The 21,506-nt window shown below is 52.6% G+C and overlaps 1 protein-coding gene across 4 annotated transcripts in view; it reads left to right on the top strand.

The window, feature by feature from the left end:
* Positions 1-21,506, top strand: part of BANP (BTG3 associated nuclear protein) — a 103,361-nt gene that overhangs the window by 56,987 nt on the left and 24,868 nt on the right. For 2 of the 4 annotated variants that reach the window (XM_032853790.1, XM_032853788.1), the window contains 4 exons: positions 5,743-5,910; positions 10,393-10,523; positions 11,956-12,018; positions 13,374-13,412. In XM_032853790.1, coding sequence (XP_032709681.1) covers positions 5,743-5,910; positions 10,393-10,523; positions 11,956-12,018; positions 13,374-13,412 — 401 coding nt within the window. Of the gene's footprint in view, positions 1-5,742; positions 5,911-10,392; positions 10,524-11,946; positions 12,019-13,373; positions 13,413-21,506 lie in introns of all 4 variants that reach the window. The other 2 variants (XM_032853789.1, XM_032853787.1) reach the window with 1 other exon arrangement.

Here is a 21,506-nt window from a genome sequence, read left to right as displayed (position 1 = left end):
ACCCCCCACCCCCACCCCCATGGGTAGTGCTGGTTTTGATACCGAGCTCTGGGGAGGGAGGGTCTTGGGCAGGCTGAGCTCCAGGGGGACTGAAGAAGGACAGGCAGTGTCTTAGCAGGGCTGTGTTGGGAGACTGATGTGGCGTCCAGCCCGGGTCTGCTGCGTGAAGCAGGGGACACAGATAGAGCCCAGGGTTCTGGAAACTGGCGCATGGCTTGACTGAACAGGAACTCTGGAGGTCAGCATTAGCACTGCGTGCTGTGGGGGAGCGCCCACCTTCTCTGTAGCAGAGGACGCCTTTACCATCATCGGCTTCTGAGTTCTAGGCAGAATGGTTGTGTTTGCGTTGGAGCCAAGTGCTGGCGCCCTGAGCGTGTGTTGGCAGGAGCCTGGGCCGCCTGCGTGTTCTCGTGGGGGCCCAGGGAGGGCAGGAGGGTTCTGGGGTGGCAGGCTGTCGGGGGGCTGGCTTTCCAGACAGCTGCTTCGCGTAAGCACCGAACCTGGTCCCGTCTCTTTCCCACTCAAGGGAAGCCCTGTGGGTCCTCAGAGTGGAGGAGTTCCTGACCTAGAATGCGCACGTTGGCTTTCTCGTGTGCAGTTTGCAAAGAATGAAGACGTATCTTTTAAAAAGGAAATCCCTGGAATTGAGGGAGTGTTGCCCCAGGAAGTGGGGCCCACCCTCACGGAGCTTCCGTCCCTCCAGGAAGGCCCCCGTTGAGAGAGCAGGCCAGGTGTGGTAGCGGCCCGTGTCCTGGAAGGAGCCGTCTGCCTGACTGCCGCTCCGGGCTTGCGGCCTGTGTGTGCGGCCCGGCAGGAGGAGCGCAGGCTGTGGGGTGGGGGCCCGCCACACTCGTGAGGGGATGCCTGCAGGTCATGCTGTGCAGCTCTACTGGAGACCGGTTGCCCGTCTGCGACCACAGGGGCTGTCAGGACGTGGCCTTCAGAGGAGGTGGTGTCTGGCATCTTGGCTGGGAAGCAGGGAGCGGCCGTCGGTGGCCCCGGTGGGAGAGCCCCCATCTGGTGGCCCACACCTATGCCTGCAGCCTCTCTGAAGCCCCGCGCAGCTCGGTCCTGGGGTGCAGAAGTGCAGGCAGGAGCCGGTTTGAGCCACGACTTGGGACCCTGGGCCGGTCCCCCCCGCCCTCCTCCCAGCGTGGAGAGTGGCCTTGCAGAGCCGCAGGGTAACACCGGGGGCCTGTGCCGCCTGCACAGAGTGGCCCCCGCGGATGTCGTCTCCACCGCTCTGTCCTGGTCTTACTGGGGAAAACATGAGCACTTTCGAGGCGTACAGTAGGCTGTTTCCAAGAACTGCCTTTCTCGTGCGGGAGCGAGGGTCTTCTGAGAGGGAGAGACAGGGCGGAAGCTCCTCCCCGAAGAGCACATGTGCTTCCCAGGGTGTGCGCGTCTCGGGGCTCCTGAGAACTCCCGGGCTCCCCCAGGTTCGGGTAACCCGACCTTACAGAGTGTGTCCGAAGCATGAGTAGCACATTCCAGTGACCTCCCCGGCTGGGGCCGGCGTCTGAGTAATGGCCCCGAGAACGCCAGGGCCGGCACGCTCCCCGTCGAGCCGAGCACAGAGCCTTTGCTCTCGGGCTCGCGCTGGCGGGGCCGGCACCTCTGCGCAGGCCGTGAGCTGCCGCGAGCACGCCCCCGGGGGGCTGCTGGAAAGGCAAGGAAAGCGCGTGTCGCTCGGACGGCCCCGTCTCGGAAGGCGTCTGGGAAGCCTGCAGACGTGGAGGAGAGATCCCCAGGAGGCCACCGAGCACTTGACCGGGACTCGGGTCCTGTTTTCACAGGGGACTGTGGTCGGCCCGTTCTGCCCCGGCATCCGCCCCGACAGGAGGTCGTGTTTCGTGAGGGCACCCAGAGGCTGGGCGGCTCGTGCCTGTGTGTGTCCTGGTGCTGCTGTGGGTGCTGGGGTGCAGGAACGTCTCAGGGCGCCTGCATCCAGGCATAGCCCCCTGCGGTGCTAACTGCAGCAGCATTTGGCTCTCCGTCCGCCCCAGAGGCTGGAAGTCTGACATCACGGTGTCTGAAGGGCCAGGGTGAGTCTTGGCCCCCTCCGGCTTCTGCTGGTGCCTGGGGGTTTGTGCCCACACAGCTCCCATCCCCGCCGGTGTTGACACTCGCCCGTCTCCTCCCTGTGGGGATGTCTCTCCTCTCTCCTTATAAGGACACCCGTCATGGTGGATTTAGAGCCTAGTGCACTCCTCGTCTGACCCCATCTTAATTAATCCCATCTGCAGCGACCCTGCTTCCGAGGGAGGTCACGGTCTGAGGTCCTGGGAAGTACATGCATTTTGGGGGACACTTCCTAGTGCCTGGGGCCTGGGTTCTTTGGAATAGCCATAGTGTGTTACACAGTTGCCCCAGGGGTACCCAGCAGGTGGGTTTGGGGACCCTGAGGGGCCACCGTGAGCCTGGGGCTGGGAGGCAAGTGTGGTCAGCACGCGTGAAAGACAGTTGGAGCCCTTGCTTATGGGGCGCCTGGATGCAAGACCATGGGGGGGGCCTCAGGCCCTTCCCATTGTGCTTCTCTGCTGTTGGGGAGCTTCTCACTGCTCAGGGAGCCGGGGCTCCTTCGGCTCTGAGCCCAGGACACCAGACACACACAGTACGTGGAGACACACCGGCTGCTCCCCTCACTCGGACTAAAGATTTCTCTTGTTTTTCTGGGTCAGTCCTTATCGAGGTTCCTTTTGGGACATAAACTCCTGGCACTCCGTTTTCTGCTTTTCTTTGTCCTTCAACGTGAGATTACTTGAGCAGTGATACTGTTTCTCATTTCTCTTTCTGATAAGCCCATGCCACCCACCACGGACGGGAGATGGCCAGCTCTGTTCCTTTTTCCCACAGTGAGTCTCAGCCCCCGTGGGGCTCCGTGTTGCGCAGCTGGGCGTCTGGACTTACAGTTCACATAGTTCCCAGTTCCCGGGCGCTCCGGGAAGGGGCAAGGCGGTGAACGCCGGTGGAGCTTTGGATCTTGGGGGGTAGCCGGACAGCTTGCCCGGGAAGCCGCGGGAGCAGGCTGGGGAGGCGGTGTTTTGGGGGCAGCTGAGCATTCTCCTCCAAGGCGGTGAGGTGACAAGCGGCTTGCCTTGTGGATGACCCAGACCCCGCAGCTTCCTGGGGACCCCGTGTGCTGGGGCAGAGCCCTGGGAGCAGCCTTCCGGTTGCCGTGTCTCTTGTCCGGGCGCCGTGGTGGCGGCCTTGTGGAGGGAGGTGGGGAGAACAGACGCACGGGGCCTCCTGGGCGCGCTGGTCGGGCGGTGCCGTGCGGGGCAGAGGGGCCGGAGCTGGGGTTTCTGTGGCCACTGCTGCTCTGCTTGGGTGGGTGCCCGGAGGCCTGGATTTCAGGATCGTGTCTCACTCCCGACTGATACTTGGACGGGAGCTGAAGCTGGGGGCCTGGCATTCTTAGCTCATGAGGTTTTCTTGGAAGCATCAGATAACACAAGAGAGAAGATGCTTCAGCAGTGTGAAGAGGCAGTTAAAGTGAGTTTTCTGTCCCTCATTACCGAGGTTTCTCCTCCAGCGCTTGTGAAGTGGGGCTGCTCGGTGCCGGCAGAAAAGACGAGGCGAGAACGCAGCTGTCTCGGGGGCGCGCAGGGTCTCAGGCCCCCAGGCCGCCGCCCTGACAAGCTCAGGAAGGCCGAGCTGAAGCCCGGGTGGCGTGCACCGTGGGGGGCGCCTTCCTCCCGCTGGGCTGTCCCCGCGGGCGCGTGCAGTGGGGGGCCGTGCTGCGGGCGCGTCGTGTGGGGGTGGCAGGCGGCGTTGCTGTTGGAAGGAATGGGTAACGTGAGGCCGTGGGAGGATTGAGAGACGGACGGCTTGTAACGCATGAGTGCGTGTTCTTTCTTCAAAGGGTGGAAGCCAGGTCTTGAACGGCTGGCTGGTTTTTACAGAGCCGAATGAAATGGTAACGTTCTTGCTCGTTGCTCGTGTACCTGTGTGTGTTGCAGGTGGTCATTTCTGTTCGGGACGCGCTTTTTAAATTTCACAGCATGTCATTAACCCCTAGAGGCCTCGGGAAGGTTTCTCCCTGGGAGTGGGGGTCTGAGGGCAAGAAGACGGGCTAGAATGTTCTTCCTCATTTTGGCGCATGCCTGGGGGCCCTTCTGAGGCCCGTGATTGCCTTTTCTTCTCTCTTCTCGGAGAGCACCGCTGCCCTCAGCCCCTGTCCGACTGCAGCCGGGAGCTGGGCTTCTGTCACCGGTGTTGGCACCTCGCCCGGACTTTCTCAGTCCGCCCCTGCACTTGAGGCCATATGGGGCACGTGGCGGCCACGCGGTAAATACTGATTCTGGTCTGTGGCTCTTTGAGAGGCGACCCGAACACCAGAAAGCAAAGAAGGGGCCACTCCGCGTGTGTATTTCCTCTTGCGCACGAGGGTCACAAGAGCTGCTGGAGCGACTGGGTCACTTTTCTTTTCATAAATGTTGCTCATCCGGGTCCCTGTCGATGTAGGTCACGGGACTTTGGGTTGTTGTGTTTAGATCTGGTCTTAGCACATGCTCGTAAAGCCAAGGAGTCTTTCCAAGACAGAAGAAACTCTGTACTGCGTAGGAGATGGGAAAACCAGCTCTGCTTCTGGTGGTTCTCCGAGCGGCGGGCTCGCGGGAGGAGGTTTTGGGGAGCGGGTGCCAGTTAAGCTCTCAGCGGACGGTGTAAACACGGTCCTCCCAGCAGTCAAATCGGTGTTGTTCACCTCCGTTTTTTTAGTCTTCAACTTTTGGGTTCTGTCCATTTATTTTCCCGTTAACCAGTGAAGTTTCACGAGCCGGCTCAAGAGGAGGTCACCGTGTAGACGAGGGTGTCTTCCCGTTCCCGTGCTCGTGACGGTGACTTGGCCCAGAGAAGGGGTGAAGCATCCAGGGAGGGTCTCTGTCTGCCGCCTGCTCCTTGGTGGTCTCCCTGATGCCCGGTTTCCTTGTTGATGATGGCAGGGGTCTCTGGTGCCGGGTGGCGTGTGCCGAGAGGGCTCTGTTGTGGAAGTGAACACACGTGGGCGCCAGTAAGATGCTCCACGGTGAGGAGTGGGCCCTCCGGCGGGCAGCAGAGTGGAGGAGATGCCCTCCGCCGGGGTGTGCAGGGCCCTCGGGCATGAAGAGTAATGTGCCCTTTGGGAGTTTTCCTCCGGACCGAGTCCTAGAGGCCAGTGTCACACTCGGGCAGTGACAGAAGAATGTCTTTGGATGAATTGTGACGTCAGTTAGTCTGCTGGTGCGGGAGCGTGTGCCGCGTGCCCAGGGTCTGGGCTCTTAGCACGCCGAACAGTAAATACATCAGTTCTCGGAGACGCTCGAGAGCCGGCTGGCGGTGCAAGTGGGAGGGACGTGGGGTCCCTCGGGCTGGTTAGGAGCAGGGTCACTGAGGTCATGTATGAGCGGAGACTTGGGGGAGAGCTGCAGGCACAGGGGCCCAGGAGAAGGCGAGCTGGTGCTTGGGAGTGGGGCTCCAACGGGGTCGCGGACCCCAGTTCTGTTCTCGGCGTTGAGGGGGTAACACCCCCACGTGAAGCGGGAGCAGACAGAGTCGAGTGTGGGTGTCTTGGAGGCTCCGGGTACCCAGCACCCCGCTCGTCACTGCGTGGACCTGTCGGCTGCCTATAGCGCAAGCGAGTGGAATGCGTCGAGAGCCCCGCGGGGGCGTCTGCAGGGGCGGTGCTCGGGCCGTGCTGCTCCCGCGCGGGGTGCTCGCAGGCCCGCCCCTCCTGGTGCCGCAGCCCGGCTGTGTTTACAGGTCACCTGTTCTACAAGTTCGGAATCACGGAGTCCGACTGGTACCGGATCAAGCAGAGCATCGACTCCAAGTGTCGGACGGCCTGGCGGCGGAAGCAGCGAGGCCAGAGCCTGGCCGTCAAGAGCTTCTCCCGGAGAACGCCGTCCTCGTCTTCGTACAGCGCCTCAGGTAGGCTCTGTCCGGTCCCGGGGGCCCTGGGGCCCGGGGGGCGGGGTCGTGGTGTCCACGTGGAGCCCCGTGACCAGAGGCCCCATCTGTGTGCGCCTGCGGGCGGGTTCCTGTGGGCCACTGCCGGGGGGCCCTCCTGGAAGTGCTCTGGACCGAGGCCTGGAGAGCAGGGCCTGGCCGTCGTCCTCATCCCGCTTGCGTTCGAGGCGGCAGGAGGAGCTCGGTCAGGATGGTGGCAGCTGCGGCGGTGAGCCGCTGTGTCATGTCCTGCAGCCGAGGTCCCGAGCAGAGCCCTGGGGTCCATATGGGGACAGCAGGTGAGGGGGAGGGGTCCGCGTGGAACGTGGTGCTCGTTACTACTGTCCTCAGTGTAGTGCCTCAGTTCCACTTGTGCACAAGGAAACGGACCTTCTAGACTCTTCTTTCAGGCATGATGGGAGGACTGGCTTTCCTCGGGAACATCTCCCTGGGAACGGGTGTGGTTTCAGTATTGCTTTCACCCAGCCCGTCTCCGAGCAGCTTAACAGGAACATCGAAAACAAAGTCTCCCCAGAAGCTCCCTTGGCGACGGCTCTTAGAACCTGAGGCCGTGGCTGGGGCCGGGTCCCGGTCCCCGGGGCAGCATGGGCGGGGCCGGCCAGAACCTGTTCTGAAGCACGGTGGCGACCGGGTCGTTGGACATTCTTGCAGGGTTTTGTCCTTCTGGGGCGACCTCAGGAAGCGGCTTTTCTCCCGTCGTTCTAGAAGTCACTTGCCAGCAGTTCCCAAAGATGGGAGGTGGCCACACACGTTGTGCCCCAAAGCCCTGCCTTTGTGAGCGGCCGCCCTGAAGAACCTCCTAGTGGGGAGTCCAGACCTTTCTGTTGCGCTGAGCCTGTCTGTCCTGGGGACTCGGAGGCAGCCGCTGGGGCACGCGCGGAAGCTGTCTCTGCTTGAGGAAGTCAACTGTCCTGTGGGTCTGGAGAGTTCAGGGAGGTGGGCTTTGTCCTCCTCACCCTGGGGTCCAGGTGGCGGAGCACAGAGCTGGGCGTGCAGTTGCCGTCCGTGCGTGTCCCGAAGGCCCGAGGAGGAATGGCAGGATGGAGCTTTCTCTGTAGACGCCGTGTGCGCCCGTCTCTGGAGGTGCTGGCGAGGCAGAGCGGCCCCGGGAATCACGTTCTGTCCCCGTTGTCGTTCAGTCCGCTCAAACCCGCAAGTCCGTGTTTCCAGCAAGTAGCAGTGGAGCCCGCAGGCCGGCCCACAGCGGGCTGTGAGAGCATCGCGTCCCATCAGTGGTGCGGTGGTGGGGCCGGACAACCCTGACCCTGCTTCTCAGCCCCATTGGAGACCCGGGTGGCTTTACATCTCACGCAGGTTTGAGTTCTGTTGTGCGGGTGATTTTATGACATTTTGTGCTTGTGTATTTGGAATCGTTCATTCTCTTCTGGTTATTAGTGTTTCTTTTAACTGACAGTACTTCGTTGATCAAGAGTTGAGTTACTTTGGTTGTTTATTTACACGTATTTCGGTATTGAGTAACTCTCCGGTGCTGTTGGCCTCTTGGGGGTGGTGAGCAGCCACCGTGTGAGCGCATGTCCCGTGCCCATATCCCCTGGGCAGACTTGACACGTGGAGACAAAAGTCGGAGGTCCTAGGACGTGTTGTTTGGAATAGACCGTGTCCGCTGACAAACAACAGGACATGCAGTGCTTCTCGTGGCCCGCCCGTGTCCTCGGGAAGGAGTCACACCTGTGCCCAGGTGTCCTTGTCCCACAAGAGGACCTGGCCGTCTCCGCCAAGGCCTCCGTGCTCGGTGTCTGTGTAGAGAGGCCTGAGACGCTGCATCCAGTCTCTCACCCCTATTCTCCAGTCACAACAAGGGCTGCTTCCTGTGTGGTCTGCTCACGGCTGTAGGCTTCCTGCTGAGTGTTGGAATCGAGTTTGCAAGAGAAACACAAAACATGTATTTTTCTTCTGTCAAACTTTTTAAAAAAATACATGGCTTTTTTTGTTTGTTTGTTTTAAATGATTTATTTATTTATTTGAGAGAGCAAGCATGCGAGAGCGGGGGTGAGGGGGACAGGGAGATGGAGAGAGAAACATAAGCAGATCCCATGCTGAGTGTAGAGCCTGGTGCGGGGCTTGACCCCTCGACCCTGACATCGGGACCCTGAAATCGTGACCTAAGCCAAAAACAGAGTTGGCTGCTTAGCCAGCTGTGCCCCCCAGACACCCCTGAAAAGTCCATGGCTTTGTAAATTTCTGTTGGTGTCATTGTTTCTGATTTTGTTGTGCTGCACACCCGACTAAAATCACATAAAGTGAAGTAGCTGGTGCTCGGGGGTCTCTGGTGGTCTGTCCTTGCCCTGTTTGCTCCCTCCCAGCCTCCTAAGGCAAGTCTGAGATGGTGACAGAAATAATCCAGGAAAATTCCTGGATTCCTGGCTCACTTTGGAATTGCTAGTGATTCCATCTGGGTCTGCCTTGTTTACTCTTGGATTATCAGCAGCCAGAAAAAAGAACTTCCAAATACGTGTTACAAAGGAAATTCTGAGCCCAGGCTCCTCTGTTTAAAGCTGATTTCGTGCTGTCCCTGTGAGCACAGACTAAAATTACTAGTGTCCTTGGATGTTTACAAAATCAGTGTATTAAAACATTGGTAGTGCGCTCTCCTGTCTGGCCGCAGTGTGTGAGCTCTTGCACGTGCTCGAGGGAGAGACGGCTGCATTTCACTGTTGGTCGGTGCCACTCTGTGCCCGCCCTGCGGGCCTCATCAGGGAGTTGAAGCCTCACAGGGTGTCTGTGCGGTGTCCAGTAGTTGAGGCTTGCAGAGAATTAGCCCGTCTGTGTGTGCAGCTGCCTTTCCTCTGGATGTGGAGAAGAGCCAGGCTGGCAGGGAGGTGGGGGAGGCCCTCCGAGTGGCCCGCCTTCCTGGCGCTCGCTCTTGACAGCGGGCACTGCGGTCTGAAACCTTCACAGAGTCACGCTGTCGGCTCGATCACAGACAAGGATCCAGCACAGCTTCTTGCCTGGACTTTGATGTCAGCACAGATTGTGAGATGTGGACTGAAACTGTTCTTTATGTAGAATGACTGTGGGGAGCTCTTGATTCTCTGGTAGACTCAGTAATTTGAATCTTAGGCTTGGAAACCATTGACCTCATATCCTCATGGCCTGTCTTCTGCAGTGTCTTTACAGCCTCGGGGACTCATTCTTCCTTTATTGGAGCCAATAGAGAACTGGCAAGATCGGTGACTTTTTATTTTAAGATTTTATTTATTTATTTGACAGAGACAGAGATCACAAGAAGGCAGAGAGGCAGGCAGAGAGAGAGGGAGAAGCAGGCTCCCTGCTGAGCAGAGAGCCCGATGCGGGGCTCGATCCCAGGACCCTGAGATCATGACCTGAGCCGAAGGCAGAGGCTTGACCCACTGAGCCACCCAGGCGCCCCTAGATCAGTGAATTTTTATTAATGCTAGAGCAGAATGATTTGGGAATCTATTCAGTTATGTAATTCTTATTAACTCGCCCAGTGAACTTTAAATGTTTTGGTCAAATACCCTCTTTAAGAGGTTAGAAAATGTGTATTCTTCCTTGCATATTTTTAACTTGACGTTTTAAAATGTTGACAGCTAGAAGTTTTCATTATACTTTGAAATCATTGAAAAGGTTGTCATTTTTGAGATAATGCAAGGGTTAACATTTCGCATGCAGACACATTCAGTGGAATGTATGTTTTATGTCCATGTAATGCCCACCATTAAGCTGTTAAAAAACGAAAAGCTTCCGTTGGGTAAGCAGACATTTTACACCTTTTTTCTCCTTCCATTCACTTCTCACTGAGTCTCACCCTGCCGTGATGCGTGTTTACATTTTTTACTATCCGTCTGCCATAATTCTCTGCAGAAAATTGTACACACAAAATCAGAATGTTTTTCGGAGGCTTTAATGTTCTAAGTGTTTAAGAAAGTTCTGTTAAGATAAGGTTGCAGGTTGCAGCTGAAATTAACACACAACACGTCGACACAATGTATTGTTTTTGATTAAACAAAGGGAGTGAGGTTTTTTTGGAAATGTATCTTTAAAGAAGTGGTTGGGGATTTACCCCCCCACCCCAGTGAGTTTAATTGTCCGTGAACAAGTATTATTTACTGCTGGCGTAAAGCAGACTATTACCAACTTTATTCCTTTTCATTTTTGTTGATGAATCCGGAGCCACTTCATTTAACAAACGGATGAGAATCGTCTGTCCAAGCAGTCAGTCCTTCAGACCCCTTGTGTCCACAGGTCGGAAACTTCCACTCCCTGGCACTTAGAACTAACGGTCTCTAGCCAATGCCGTGGGTCCTCCCTTGGGACCTGTCGACTGGACTCGGGACGAGCAATTCCCTTTCCTCTCTGTGGGGATGTGGGGCTGGGGAGGGAAGGAAGCCCAGAGGCTTGCATGGGGCTGGGGCCGCCCGTCTCCAGCTAGTGCCTGAGGCCTTCTGTACTTTTCCACAGAGACCGTGATGAGCACCCCGCCCCCCGCCAGTGAGATGCCGCAGCCCCCGCCACAGGCCCTGCACTACGCCCTGGCCAACGCCCAGCAGGTCCAGATCCACCAGATCGGAGAGGACGGACAGGTCCAAGTAGTATGTACCCTCCTCGTTAGTCTGCCTCCGGAAGGGATGCGGGGAGGGGGCTGGGGCCGGGGCAGGGCCACGGCCACGGCCAGTGGGGAGGGCCACGCCTCATGGCCCCTTTGTCTCCCTTGCACGTGCTACCCTGGAGGCTGCCGTCTGCTCCGAGGGTCTGGGTCTTCAACTGTCCCTATTTTGGCCTGTCCTCCTGTCTACTGTAGGTGCCCTGTTGATATTTTCTCAGTTCAGAAACAGGGGCACCTTTCCACTGAGGGAAGAAAAAGTCATCTCCTTCTGGCATCCGGAGAGAAAGGGAGTGGCCTTCAGTCCTGCGTAGCCCTTCCTCTGGGTAGTGTGACGTGCGCTGAGCTCGTGGAGGCTGTGAGCGTCGCAGTCTGCTTTGCATGGCCCGTCCCGGGGAAGAAAGTCCTCCTGATCCTTGCTGGGTCCTGTGGCCGAGGAGAGTAGGGGGTGTCTCTAGGGAGCTGCCCCTGTTCAGTGTGCCCCTGGGCTCCTGCGGACGTCCTCGTCCCACCCAGCTGCGCTCTCCTGCAAGTCGCAGGGGGCCCCAGTCTGACCTTGCACTTGGCGTGCTGCCTTGGAAAGGTGGGCTTCCGGAAAGCTGCTAACCAGTGCTTTTGAGGAGTTTTCTTCACCTTCCAGAGGAGGATGCTGAGTCCTCTGTGTGACTGACCGTCACCAAAGCCATTACTCCCGTCTTAGCGTCAGAGTCTTTGAGGATTGCTTCGATCCAGTTTGCACGGTCGGAGTAGAACCAGCGCAGCAGCAAGTTCCCAGTGGCGCTGAGTCCTGTTGGCATTTGTGGCGGGTGGGGTCCTGCCTGCCCCCACAGCCCTAAGGGCGTATTAGCCGGGTTCTTGGTGGCGACCGACCTGTTTAAGTAGTTTTGTGTTTCTTTGATTTAAACACCTTGCCTGACCCACGTTCAGTGTAGACGCCCGTGCAGCCCCTCCCACCGACCCCGTACTGCAGTGTGGCCTTCTCACCCCAGACCGCGAGGAGACCACCTGCTGCTTCCGGGAGCTTTCTGGTCCCTCCAAGTTGACAGGATGGCAGAAAAAAAAGTTCTTCTCATTTTCTGGGAAATTTCTGTTTCCCGTCTTCTCTTAATGCTCTTTCCATTATTAAATTTGCCTGTGCGGTACCATTTGAAGATGGAACAGATTGTTCCTGGGCCCCATTGCTTCTTTAAGAACTATTGCGGTGCCGTGTGCGTTACAGACCAGAACTTTGGCGGTTTCGGGAGGCTGTTTGACAGTGCGCCCCCCCGTCCGCATGTTCTCTTACGCTGTTCAGGGTTTAGTGGTCTGGGATTGCCAGCAGCCAATCCAGAGCAAGAGCTTCAGAACGTGTTGCTCGTTTCCCGTGGCTCTGGGTTTCTTCTGATGCTTCTTGGTGTCTTCTCTTGCTGCGGATTCCACAGGGCCATCTCCACATTGCGCAGGTGCCGCAGGGCGAGCAGGTGCAGATCACGCAGGACAGCGAGGTGAGTCGCAGCCCCCAGCGCCGCCCTGGGCCTGCTCTGTGTCCCTGTGCTCTTGCGCGCCAGTCGTGGTCCACCAGGGGGGACGGCTGGGAGTCCCCAACTGACACAGCGTCCCGCAGTGACCACCTGACTCCCGTTTCCTCAGGAGGTCACTGGGGTCGGGGGAGGGGCTGTGGGGAGAGGGACCCAGGACACGCTGGGACGGAGGTGCCTGTCAGCAGGCCGCATCCAGAGGGAAGTGGCACAGAGGTGCTCGGGGCAGGGGCGGGGGGGTAAGGACCTGCTCCCGAGCGAGCGCTGGCCAGGTCCTGTGAGGGGGTACCCCGGCAGGAGGACAGCCAGCTTGTGGAGTGGCCACAGCGCTGGGTGGGGAAGGAGAGCCAACGGTGCGGTTGGAGGAGGTCGTAGGCACCGGGTTCCCTTGAGGCGGGGGGAGCTCCCTGGTAGGGGCGCAGAGCGGTGCGAGGCCCAGCTAGTGGCCCCAGACGCCTGCCAGGATAGGGGATCCTTCACTACGCCCTGGAACTTACGGCAGCCTCCTGAAGGGAAGTCATTATACATTTGTATTCATACTCTTTCTGCCCAAAAAGTCATTAGAATATTCTTGGATTTCATGAATTTGCCCCTTTTTTCACATCTCATAAGCGCGTCCCTCCTGTCCATGTAATCCAGCATTTGTTTCCATTAGGAATTGAATGCGCCGAGTCAGAAGAACTCGCTGATGCCATTAATGATTACTTTGTCCTACGTTACAGCCGCGATTGGTCCCCACACGTAAAACACTTGTTCGTTGAACAAATATTTTGTCAAAGCGAAGCTACCTATACAGACAGTTTTAGCAGAGCCTCTTAGAGCTGTAACAGTCATTTTTTCCTAAACAAATGAAAATGCATTTCCACCTGGTCAGACCCCAGTGGGCCTGTGATCTGGTCAGTTGTGTTGTGTCCTGTCTGCTTCCTGGTTGGGGCACTGCCCCTGGGTGCCTCAGGTGTCCCCATCAGGGCCCTGGGTGACAGGTACACGGGACCGTGCTGTGTAACAACTTCTTGTTCTCCTCGGCCTAAAGTTGTTTCAAAATTGAATTTGGGGGAAAACATGACAGTTCCATTTGGGGTCAGGACTGGGGGGTGAGTACAATGTTTTTTTTCAGCTTGTTTTTCTAAGAGAAAATAGACTGTAAACTCAGTTTTTGTTTCATTTTGGGTGTTTCATTGTTACAGGGGTGACTTTTTGTAGAACTGGTATGCATAGTTTTGCTGTTTATTCACAGATGGCATGGTTGCCCCTGCCTCTGTCTCATTGTGTCTGGAAGTTTTTCTGGTCCTTGATCTCTGCCTTTTGCACCCATTCTGCAGGGCAATCTCCAGATCCACCATGTGGGCCAGGATGGGCAGGTAAGTGCTCACGTGCGCTCCCTTAATGCCAGCTTGCCGAGGGTGTCGCCAGATCTGGCATTGCTGTGGGGAGAGGTGGGGAGCCGGACGCTGGTGCGGCATCAGCCTCGGGGACAGGCCATTGCTAGCCCTGCCAGCCACGGACGTCTTGGAGCATGTGGACATGTGCACGGGTGGGGCTCTGGGCTCCATGTGTGGCTTCGTGGGGTGTGACGTAGCTTTTTGCTTTGTAGCGGAACATCCGTCGTCCCTTTAGCGTCATCTGTGAGCTTACACGTGGGCTGCTGGCGGCCGTGTTCGTGCAGTAGTTATATACTAGAGTACGGTGGGTTTTTCGTGGAGGTTACTGGAAATGCCAGTCACCAGCCTTTTAAAAAATCTTTGACAAAAAGCGTAACAGACAGTCGTTGAACACCCGGGACATGAACTGTGTTTACAAGGCGGGGTGCTCCGGGGGAAGATATTGCTGGGGACTTGGAGCATTGACCTTTCCATGCCCTTTGGGAGTTTCCGTTACAGAGATGTTCGTGATGTTTGCAAATGATGAAAGAGAGTCTGGAGAATCTTCCTGATGCCACGTGACCTGGAGCCATGAGAGCTCATTTGCTGTCACGACAATAATACTTCTTGTTCTCGAGACCAGCTGGGCTGCCTGCTTCGACACGGCCGTGTGCGTCCCTGTTGCCGTTGGTGGGGCCTGGTGTTGGCCGTGCGTGGGGCACGGAGCATGGGTGTGCCTGCACTCAGAGACGAGAGCACAATGGCACCCCGTGTGTTGCATTTGGAACCTCTGAATGCCCCGGGAGAAGCACAGCGGACCTGAAGTCACTTCTTTACGTTGGAGTTTCTCTGTTTCTAGTTTCATCTTGAACACAGCCATGAGGCGTTTTTTTTTTTTTTTTATTGTTATTAATATACAGTGTATTAATTTGCCCCACGGGCACAGGTCTGTGAATTGTCAGGCTTACACATTTCACAGCACTCACCATAGGCCATACCCTCCCCAATGTCCATAACCCAACCTCCTTCTCCCTCCCCACTCCCACCAGCAACCCCCAGTTTGCTTCGTGAGATTAAGAGTCTCTTATGGTTTGTCTCCCTCCCGATCCCATCGTTTCATTTTTTACGTCCCTTCCCCCATGACCCCCCACTTTGCCTCTCAGCTTCCTCATATCAGAGAGATCACATGATAATTGTTTTTCTCTAATTGACTTATTTTGCTCAGCATAATACCCTCTAGTTCCATCCACGTCGTCGCAAATGGCAAGATTTCATTTCTTTTGATGGCTGCATAGTATTCCATTGTGTATATATACCACATCTTCTCTATCCATTCATCTGTTGTGGACATCTAGGTTCTTTCCATAGTTTGGCTATTGTGGACATTGCTGCTATAAACATTCGGGTGCACGTGCCCCTTTGGATCACTACGTTTGTATCTTTAGGGTAAATACCCAGTAGTGCAATTGCTGGGTCGCAGGGTAGCTCTATTGTCAGCTTTTTGAGGAACCTCCATGCTGTTTTCCAGAGTGGCTGCACCAGCTTGCATTCCCACCAACAGTGTAGGAGGGTTCCCCTTTCTCCGCATCCTCGCCAGCATCTGTCATTTCCTGACTTGTTAATTTTATCCTTTCTGACTGGTGTGAGGTGGCATCTCGTTGTGGTTTTGATTTGTATTTCCCTGATGCCGAGTGATGTGGAGCACTTTTTCATGTGTCTGTTGGCCATCTGGATGTCTTCTTTGCAGAAATGTCTGTTCATGTCTTCTGCCCATTTCTTGATTAGATTATTTGTTCTTTGGGTGTTGAGTTTGCTAAGTTCTTTATAGATTTTGGATACTAGCCCTTTATCTGATATGTCGTTTGCAAACCTCTTCTCCCATTTTGTCAGTTGTCCTTTGATTTTGTTGACTGTTTCCTTTGCTGTGCAAAAGCTTTTGATCTCGATGAAGTCCCAATAGTTCATTTTTGCCCTTGCTTCCCTTGCCTTTGGTGATGTTTCTAGGAAGAAGCTGCTGCAGCTGAGGTCGAAGAGGTTGCTGCCTGTGTTCTCCTCAAGGATTTTGATGGATTCCTGTCTCATGTTGAGGTCTTTCATCCATCTAGAGTCTATTTTTGTGTGTGGTGTAAGGAAATGGTCCAGTTTCATTTTTCTGCATGTGGCTGTCCAATTTTCCCAACACCATTTGTCGAAGAGACTCTTTTTTTCCATTGGACATTTTTTCTTGCTTTGTTGAAGATTAGTTAACCATAGAGTTGAGGGTTTATTTCTGGGCTCTCTATTCCGTTCCATTGATCTGTGTGTCTGTTTTTGTGCCAGTACCATGCTGTCTTGATGATGACAGCTTTGTAATAGACCTTGAAGTCTGCAGTTGTGATGCCACCAACTTTGGCTTTGTTTTTCAACATTCCTCTGACTATTCAGGTCTTTTCTGGTTCCATGTAAATTTTAGTATTATTTGTTCCATTTCTTTGAAAAAATTGATGGTATATTGATAGGGATTGCATTAAATGTGTAGATTGCTTTAGATAGCATAGACATTTTCACAATATTTGTTTTTCCAGTCCATGAGCATGGAACGTTTTTCCATTTCTTTGTGTCTTTCTCAATTTCTTTCATGAGTACTTTCATGAGTAGAGATTTCTGAGTACAGATTCTTGGCCTCTTTGGTTAGGTTTACTCCTAGGTATCTTATGGTTTTTGGTGCAGTTGTAAATGGGATTGACTCCTTAATTTCTCTTTCTTCTGTCGTGTTGTTGGTGTACAGAAATGCAACTGATTTCTGTGTATTGATTTTATATCCTGACACTTTACTGAATTCCTGTATGAGTTCTAGCAGTTCTGGAATGGAGTCTTTTGGGATTTCCACATAAAGTATCATACCATCTGCAAAGAGTGAGAGTTTGACGACGACTTTGCTGATTCGGATGCCTTTAGTTTCTTTTTGTTGTCTGATTGCTGAGAGGCTAGGACTTCTAGTACTATGTTGAATAGCAGTGGTGATAGTGGAAATAGTGGAAATCCCTGCCATGTTCCTGACCTTAGGGGAAAAGCTCTCAGTTTTTCCCCATTGAAAATGATTTGCACTGTGGGTTTTTCATAGATGGCTTTGGTGATATTGAGGTATGTACCCTCTATCCCTACACTTGAAAGAGTTTTGATCAAGAAAGGATGCCGTACTTTGTCAAATGCTTTTTAAGCATCTATCAAGAGTATCATACGGTTCTTATTCTTTCTTTTATTAATGTATTGTATCACATTGACTGATTTGTGGATGTTGAATCAACCTTGCAGCCCAGGAATAAATCGCTACTGGGTCGTGGTGAATAATACTTTTAATGGACTGTTGGATCCTATTAGCTAGTATTTTGGTGAGATTTTCGCATCTGTGTTCATTAAGGATATTGGTCTGTAATTCCCTTTTTTGATGGGGTCTTTGGGATCAAGGTAATGCTAGCCTCATAAAATGAATTTAGATGTTTTTCTTCCATTTCTGTTTTTTGGAACAGTTTCAGGAGAATGGGTATTAATTCTTCTTTAAATGTTTGGTAGAAATCCCCTGGGAAGCTGTCTGGCCCTGGGCTTTTGTTTGTTGGGAGATTTTTGATGACTGCTCCAGTCTCCTTACCGGTTATGGGTCTGTTCAGGTTTTATATTTCTTCTTGGTTCAGTTTTGGTAGTTTATACTCTAGGAATGCATCCATTTCTTCCAGATTGTCAAATTTGCTGGTGTATAGTTGCTCATAATATGTTTTTATAATTGTTTGTATTTCTTTGGTATTGTTTATGAGCTCTCTTCTTTCATTCATGATTTTATTAATTTGAGTCCTTTCTCTTTTCATTTTGGTAAGTCTGGCCAGTGGTTTATCAATCTTATTAATTCTTTCAAAGAACCAGCTCCTAGTTTCATTGATCTTTTCTCCTGTTTTTTTGGGTTTCTATTTCATTCATTTCTGCTCTGATCTTTATGATTTCTCTTCTCCTGCTGGGTTTAGGGTTTCTTTGCTGTTCTTTCTCCAGCTCCTTTTGGTGTAGGGCTAGGTTGTGAACTTGAGACCTTTCTTGTTTCTTGAGAAAGGCTTGTATTGCTCTAGACTTTCCTCTCAGGACCGCCTTTGCTGCATCCCAAAGATTTTGAACAGTTGTGTTTTCATTTTCATTTGTTTCCATGAATTTTTTCAGTTCTTCTTTAATTTCCTATTGACCCATTCATTCTTTAGTAGGATGTTCTTTAGCCCCTATGTATTTGAGTTCTTTCCAACTTTCTTCTTGTGATTGAGTTCTAGTTTCAGAGCATTGTGGTCTGAAAATACGCAGGGAATGATCCTCTTCTTTTAGTACTGGTTGAGACCTGCTTTGTGACCCAGGATGTGATCTATTCTGGAGAATGTTCCATGTGCACTAGAGAAGAATGTGTATTCTGCTGCTTTGGGATGGAATGTTCTGAATATATCTGTGATGTCCATCTGGCCCAGTGTGTCATTTAAGGCCTTTATTTCCTTGTCGGTCTCTTGCTTAGATGATCTGTCCCTTTCAGTAAGGGGAGGGTGTTAAAGTCCCCTACTATTATTATATTATTGTTGATGTGTTTCTTTGATTTTGTCATTAATTGGTTTATGTAATTGGCTGCTCCCATGTTAGGGGCATAGATATTTAAAACTGTTAGATCTTCTTGTTGGACAGACCCTTTAAATATGATTCAGCATCCTTCCTCATCTCTTATTATAGTCCGTGGCTTAAAATCTAGTGTATCTGATATAAGTGTTGCCATCCCAGCTTTCTTTTGATGTCCGTTAGCATGGTAAATGGTTTTCCACACCCTCACTTTAACTCTGGAGGTATCTTTGGGACTAAAATGAGTTTCTTGGGGACGGCGTATTGATGGGTCTTGGTTTTGTTTTTTTTTAATCCATTCTGATACCCTCTGTCTTTTGATTGGGGCATTTTGCCCGATTACAAGGGCAACTATCGAAAAATATTAATTTAGTGCCATTATATTGCCTGTAAGGTGACTGTTACTGTATATTGTCTCTGTTCCTTTCTGGTCTGTTACTTTTAGGCTCTCTCTTTGCTTATAGGACCCTTTCAATATTTCCTGTAGGGCTGGTTTGGTGTTTGCAAATTCTTTTAATTTTTGTTTGTCCTGGAAGCTTTTTATCTCTCTATTTTCAATGACAGCCTATCTGGATATAGTATTCTTGGCTGCATATTTTTCTCGTTTAGTGCTCTGAATATATCGTGCTAGTGCTCTCAGGCCTGCCAGGTCTCTGTGGATCGGTCCGCTGCCAGTCTAATATTTCTACTGTTGTAGGTTACAGACCTCTTGCCCCGAGCTGCTTTCAGGATTTTGTCTTTGTCACTAAGACTTGTAAGTTTTACTATTAGATGATGGGGTGTGGACTTATCTTTATTGATTTTGAGGTGGGTTCTCTGTGCCCCCTGGATTTTGATACTTGTTCCCTTTGCCATATTAGGTAAATTACCTACTATAGTTTGCTCCAATATGCTTTCTGCCTGTCTCTCTTGTTCTTCTTCTGGGATCCCAATTATTCTAATATTGTTTTGTCTTATGGTATTATCACTTATCTCTCGAATTCTCCCCTTGTGGTCCAGTAGTTGTCTCTCTTCTGCTCAGCTTCTTTATTCTCCATCATTTGGTCCTCTATATCACTAATTCTCTCTTCTGCTCATTTTTCCTAGCAGTAAGAGCCTCTATTCTTGATTGTACCTCATTAATAGCTTTTTTTATTTCAGCTTGGTTAGATTTTAGTTCTTTTGTTTCTCCAGAAAGGGATTCTCTAGTACCTTCCATGCTTTTGGGGAAAGCACAGCTAGTACTTTGAGAATCGTCATTCTGAACTCTAGTTCTGACATATTACCGATGTCCGTATTGATTAGGTCCCCAGCTGTAGGTACTGCTTCTTGTTCTTTTTTTTATGGTGAGTTTTTCTGCCTTGTCATTTTATCCAGATGAGAATAGATGAATGAGAGAACAAAATATTAAAAAGGTAGCAACAACCCCAGAAAAATACACAGTAACCAACTCAGAAGAGACCCGAAACCAGGGGAAGAAGACTGGGGGAAAGAAAGGAAGGAAGGAAGGAAGGAAGGAAGGAAAGAAGAAAAAATATATATATTTATCTTAGACTGGTGAATAGAACAGAGCCACATACTTGATTTTGAGTGTTTTGGGGTATATTTTGGTCTGTTAGAAGAAACTACCTCCCAAAATTTTAAAGAAAGAAAACTTACATATACACACAAAAATAAGGGTAAACACAATGAAGAGATGGAATATAGCTGTAATGATGAATATTTAAAAAGATTCTAAAAAAGGAAGTGATAAGAAGTTGGTGGAAAAAGAAAGAAGGAATGTGCTCAGGCTCGAGACTAGAACAAAGCCCTGTGCTCCATTTAGGGTATATTTTGATCTATTAGAAGAAATTGTATCCCAAAATTTTAAAGGAAAAAAAAATCTATATATAAAAAGGTTAAATGCAATGGAGGAATAAAATGTGACTAATGATGAAAATTTAAAAAGATTTTAAAAAATGTATTGATAAGATAAAATAGTTAAAAATGTTAAAATAGGAAAGAGGAAAAATTAAAATAGAAAAATTTTTTTTTTTAATTTAACTTCGCAAGACTAAGGGATCATGGGGGGAAAGCTGGGGATTCTACGGGTCGTTTCCCCTAGCTCTGAAGTTCTGCAGTTCTCGTTAACGGCTGAACTTGGCCACGGCTGGACGGTCTTGAGGGTCTTCTGGGGGAGGGGCCTGTTGCCGTGATTCTCAAACGTCTTTGCCCGAGGCGGGATCGCGCCGCCCTTGCCAGGGCTCGGGCTGAATCATCTGCTGGGGTCGCTCTCGGAGCGTTTGGTCCCCGAGCGCTTTCCGTAGAGCCCCGGAGGCGGGAATGAAGATGGCGGCCGCCCAGCCTCCGGCCGGAGGAGCCGAGAGCCCGGGCCGCCCTCAGTGCGCCTGCGGAGAAAAGCCGTGAGTCCGTCCCGTCTCCAGGGTCTCCGGCCGCGCTCCGAGCTCCCCGGCCTGTGACCGAGCGTCTCTGTCTCTGGCGCGGCCCCGTCTGGAGCCTCCAAAGCCAGCAGATTCCTGCTGCGCACTCCGGGCCTTTCCCCCGCAACCCAAGGGGAAGGAGGTGAGTCCCCCGGATCTGCCGCTTGTGGGGTCCCTGCTGGAAGAGCAGTGGCCCGACGGTGCCGTGGATCATGGTTTAAAGTGACCCCGAGCTGAGCGCCCCGTCCTCGGCTCCGGCTCTGCCGCCGGCTTCCCCGCTCCAATACCTGCGAGCTCTGCCGCACTCAGACACCCCCGGTCCTTCTGTGACCCCGTGGGACCCGAGACCACACTGTCCCCGCGTGGGCTTCTCCCCCATTAGCCTCTGGAGTGACGTCCTCCGTGGAGCAGACTTCTAGAAGTTCGGATTCTGTGGAACTCTGCGGCTCCACCGCTTGCCGGGAGCCGGCCGCTCCCCCCGCTGTCTCTCTTCCCGTCGCTTGGGACTCACGTCTCCGCGCGTCCCGCCGTCCCGACCGGGGTCGGTTTTCTGTTCTAGAGCTGCAGCTCTTCTCCTCCATCTCCTGGTGGGTTTGTAGGTGTTCGGATGGTTTGATGACTTTCCAGCCGAACTCCTGGGCCCTGATGATATCTTGGTCTCCTGCTCCGCCGCCATCCTGTTCGCCTCCGAGGGGGTTTCCATCACAGCCTGAAGCTCGGAAAAGCCGAGGCAATGCCAAGTGCGCCAGCAGCCCCCAGTGGTGTCCCCCAGCCACGTCTGAAGAGAAGGTCGCTGGGCCAGGCAGGTGGAGGGCGGCTCTCGGCTGGCTTTCGCTGTGTGTTCCTCTGGGTGGGGAGAGAGCTCTCCCGTCTAGGATAGGAGAGGACAGGTCATTGCCCATCATCGATCTCTGGTTTTGACCACTTCGTGTTTGTATTTGTCCTCATTAGAGTATCCTACGTGATGTTGGATTCTTCTCGTTTTTGTCTCTATCCCTGAGCGGAAGGCCACTCGGGAGTTTTGAAAAGTAAAATAACGTGGATTTTATATGATGGCAGTACAGTGAGTGGCTGCAGACAG

This window comes from Lontra canadensis, unplaced genomic scaffold, assembly GCF_010015895.1.
Source record: "Lontra canadensis isolate GAN:19392208 unplaced genomic scaffold, GSC_riverotter_1.0 scaffold8, whole genome shotgun sequence".
NCBI classification, from domain to species: Eukaryota; Metazoa; Chordata; class Mammalia; order Carnivora; family Mustelidae; genus Lontra; species Lontra canadensis.
Note: the sequence above shows the minus strand (reverse complement) of the source record. Positions and strands in the feature narration are given on the sequence as shown.